The sequence below is a fragment of the Monoraphidium neglectum genome (assembly GCF_000611645.1).
Source record: "Monoraphidium neglectum strain SAG 48.87 unplaced genomic scaffold scaffold01375, whole genome shotgun sequence".
Taxonomy (NCBI): Eukaryota; Viridiplantae; Chlorophyta; class Chlorophyceae; order Sphaeropleales; family Selenastraceae; genus Monoraphidium; species Monoraphidium neglectum.
This window is the reverse complement of record NW_014012253.1, coordinates 1-4006: the sequence shown is the minus strand read 5'-3', so window position 1 is coordinate 4006 and position 4006 is coordinate 1. Positions and strand designations below refer to the sequence as shown.

The following is a 4006-nucleotide window of genomic DNA, read 5'->3' as shown; positions in this document are numbered from 1 at the left end:
CACACACACACACACACCCACACACACACACACACACACACACACACACACACAAACGCACACACACACCACACGCACACACACACACACATTCACACAAACGCACACGCACACGCACACAAGCACACATTCACACGCACGGCCAGGGCCGATCGCGCCGGCACCCACCTATGGTGTACCCGCTCCAGTCGACCACGACAGTCTGCCCCTTCTGCGGCTGCGCCCCCTCCCCTGGCTTGAGATCCAGGTACTGCAGGCCGCTGCTGGTGGTCGTGAAGTCCCCATACCTGCCAGGACATGAGTTCAGGCCGTCATAGCAAAGGTCAGGAGGCGGGGCAAGGCAGCTTTGCCATCAGAAAACGAAGCCTGTCTGTCTGACGGACACAAAATCAGTGCAAGGTTCAGAGGTCGCTTGCCGCGATTGCGCCGCCTGCCAGCGCATCGTCTTGCTGGACCAGACCGCCTCCTATCGCTTGGAACCTGCGCAACCGCCGCTGACGGGCCGCATGTGCCACTGCAACCCAACATGCCTCCGCAGTCGCACCCACTTCATGCGAGGCTTCCCATAGTCCTTGTCCTTCAGGGCCTCCATCGGCTCCAGCTCAGACAGCTTCTCAGCAGCTGCCGCGGTCCCCACGCTGCCCAGCAGGGGCAGCACCAAGATCGCGCCCCCGGCCGCCAGCGCCGCGCGGCGCGTGGCCGGCGGGGGCGCGCTGGCGTCGGCGCTGCTGCTGCCATCATCGCTCCTCACCCTTGCCGCCACGCGAGGAGTAGCTCGGCAGACCGCTGGCCGGAAGGCATTGTCATGCCGCCTACACGCATAGCGAGCGCATTGCGGCGGCCAACAGCCTGGTCGCAAGAAGGCGCGCGAGCGCCGGGATGTGCGCCAGCAGTGCGAAGAGTAGATCTGCGCAAGGATGCCTCGCAGGACTGCCACCCCTCTCATTGGCCCAGCTCTCACCTCTTGCTGCTAGAACCGTGGTGTTGCACCCCGTGCCGCGTGGATAGCTGCATTGTGCCACACGGGCAGCAGAGTCGCAGTGATGTGGGGACGACGACTTTTAAAAAGAGGCTTGTTGGGACGTTGTGAATCGGTTCATATCTTCTCAAATATAATTTGTAGCAACGAACGGCCCAGAAACCAAGAAATCAAGATCGCAATACACAAGTGCGCTACAGTACCGTAGGGCAACGGGTGTGGCACACGCCGTGAAAAAAAATACTACAGGAAAATAGAGGGCTTCCAACAACATCGAAAGCTGCTTGCCATTTGTGCCGACCACACCGGCCGCGCTTCGCGAGCAGGCGGCGGCGGCCGCCGCTGATGCTGCTGCCCCGGTTGACGCCGCGCAATGCCACCACCCTTCATGCGCCTGTGTGAATGCACCTATGTGAGACTCAGACACACTCTTACGTGCACGCAGGGCGTCACGGCCAAAGTAGGCCAGCTAGGGGCGTGAAAGGCCACACAGGCCAGGCGCACCCAGGGGAACCAGCCGCTATGCCTGGCGGCCGCGCCAAGCGCGGCCGCGCGCAGGCCGCCGATCCGACAGCAGCCGGCACGCACGACGACGCGCACGACGACGCGCCCGCGAGCGGCATGACCGCGCTGCACCGCTGGCGCTCGCCGCCGTGGCGCGTCGCGGCGGCGACGGCGCTGTCGGCGTGCCCGGACGGCAGCGCGGTCGCGGCCGCGTATGAGGACGGCCGTGTGGAGGTGTGGCACCTCTCATACCTCTGCAGGCTCATGGTGCGTGCGGCTGGCTGGAGGTTTTTTCGCTGGGTGGGGGTGGCAGGGGGCGATTGCGGTCTGCGTGCCTGAGGGCTGGCGGAGAATTTGGCCTCGAACGTGCTGCAGTAGCGTTTCAACAGGAGCAGCGCATCAGCACACCAGCCCTTGCTGGCCCCACCCCGCTCGCCACTCGCATACCCTGAAACGCCTTGCTTGATTGGCAAGAGATGCCATCTCAAGTCTGCGGCCCGCGGACCACACGTCGCCCGCAGGCCGTACCTGGGTGGGAGGGCGCTGACCTGTCGAGCCTCGCCTGGGCCCACGACGCGTTCGCGCGCCGCTGGCGCCTCTTCGCCGCCTCCCTCGACGGCGCGATCTACGAGGTCGACTTCGAGCGCCAGCAGCTGGCCCACGCCTCGGACTCGTACGGCGGCGCGGTGTGGGCGCTCGCGGCGGCGCCGGGCGGCGGCGGCGGAAGGGGGGATGGTGGTGGCGGCGACAGCCATGACTTGGTGGCGGCCTGCGACGACGGCAGCCTGCGCCTGCTGCGCGTGAACGCGGGCGCCGCCGGGTGCGAGTACGTGCGCATGCTGGCAAAGGCGGAGGGCCGCGCGCTGGCGGTCGCGTGGCACCCGGACGGCAAGGCGGTCGTTGGCAGCGGCAGCGACGGCTGCATCCACGCCTACGATGTGGCGAGCGGTGGGTTGCTGGTAACACGCGGCGGTGCTGTTGTCGTCGGCGCTGTGTGTTGACAATACGAGGAAGGGACCGCGCGAGGCAAATGGCTAGGCAGAGCTTGGGAGCGCTGCACAGCCGGCGCGCGCCGCAGGTTCGCCGCCCGCGTCGAAGCCAAGGGCGCTCCTCTCTGAATTCATCGCCACGCCCGCAAAAAAACGACACAGGCCGCGAGCTGATGCGCATCACCGCCGCCGTCCACGCCGCCGCGCCGCCCTGCATCTGGTCGCTCGCCGTGCTGCCCGACGGCACGATTGTCAGCGGCGGCAGCGACGGCGCCACCCAGTTCTGGGAGGGGCGCTTTGGCACGCTGATATCGCGGCTGCAGCAGCACGTGGCGGACGTCTTGGCCGTCGCCGCCAGCGCAGACGGCAGCCTGGTCTACTCGGCAGGCGTCGACCCCCGGGTGCGCCCGGGCTGCCAGTGCACACTAAGGGGAGTCTGTCTGCCTCAACCCGCCCTCCCGCTTCCCTTTCCATCTTTCAAACCCTGCCCCCCTCCCCGCTGCGAACCACCCCCTTAATTCCTGTATTCAATCCTCCCACCAACACTCATAAACCCGCTAGGTCGCCGTTTTCAAGCGCGTCCCCGACGCCGGCACTGGCGCCGAGCGCTGGGCGTACCTCGCGCACAAGTCCCCCCACTCCCACGAAATCCGCGCGCTGGCCGCGGCGCCCAGGGGCGCGGGCGCAGACGAGCTGCTGCTGAGCGGCGGCGTGGACGGGCAGCTGGTGCTGTATCCGGCGCTCAGGATACTGCAGGTGCGTGGGTTTGTGCTTGTCTCTATGCGCGTGTGTGCGCGCGTGCGCGTGTGTGTGTGTGCGTGCTGTGTGTGTTTTCTGTGAGTGTGTGTGCGTGTGCGTGTGCGTGTGCACATGCGTGCGTGGTTGTGGGAGTGGCTGTGGCTGTGGCTGTGGTATTGGGTGAGGAGGGCTCGGCGCGTCTCACCAGCAACGCCGGCCAAGTCGCTGGTACGGTGAGGGGGTGTGGGCATGCTGCAGGGGGAGTGCTGCAGCTGCGTTGGCTAGTGGCGGCTGTCGTCGTGAAGCGAGGCCGTTCCCTTCGGCTCTGCTGCTGGAGGTTTCATGACTCGAACCTCTTGGCTGACTACTCTTCCCTGCTCGCTCGCCCTCTGTCGCGTCCCGAACCCCCGGCCACAGGAGCACCCCGTGCGCCTGACCAAGGCGCCGCAGGCGCCGCTGCTGCAGCTCGCGCCCCGCGGGCCCGGCGGCGCGCCGCGCCTGGTGGTTGCCCAGGGCCGAACCCTCAGCCTCTGGCGCCTCGGCCGCGCCGCGCCCGCCCGCGCGGCGCCTGCTGTAGCCAGCGGCGATGCGGGCGCTGCGGCGCAGTCAGGCCCAGATCTGGCGGTCCCAGACCACGAGCAGGAGGGCGATCCCTTGGACCTGTCCGAGGCGCCCGGCTGCCTCGCAGAGCTGCGCCTGCGCGGCCCGCGCCACGTGGCGTGCGCCGCAGTGGCGGCCGGCGGCGGGCGGGTGGCGGTGTCGGACGCGTCCGGGGTGCGGCTGTTCAGTATTGAGG

The 4006-nt window shown here is 67.5% G+C and overlaps 2 protein-coding genes across 2 annotated transcripts; one reads left to right on the top strand and one right to left on the bottom strand.

The window, feature by feature from the left end:
- Nucleotides 1-168: 168 nt before the first annotated feature.
- MNEG_7652 (hypothetical protein) lies at nt 169-592 on the bottom strand (the record flags this gene model as incomplete). The annotated part of the gene is made up of 2 exons (XM_014043873.1): nt 169-287; nt 549-592. Coding segments are annotated over 2 exons (163 nt in total), but the record flags the coding sequence as incomplete, so codon positions are not given.
- A 909-nt stretch (nt 593-1501) lies between these two features.
- Nucleotides 1502-4004, top strand: MNEG_7651 (U3 small nucleolar RNA-associated protein 4; the record flags this gene model as incomplete). Its single annotated transcript, XM_014043872.1, has 6 exons — nt 1502-1717; nt 2005-2431; nt 2635-2873; nt 3034-3228; nt 3628-3924; nt 3999-4004. The coding sequence occupies 6 exons, from the start codon at nt 1502-1504 to the stop codon at nt 4002-4004; spliced, it is 1380 nt and encodes a 459-aa protein (XP_013899326.1).
- Nucleotides 4005-4006: the final 2 nt, after the last annotated feature.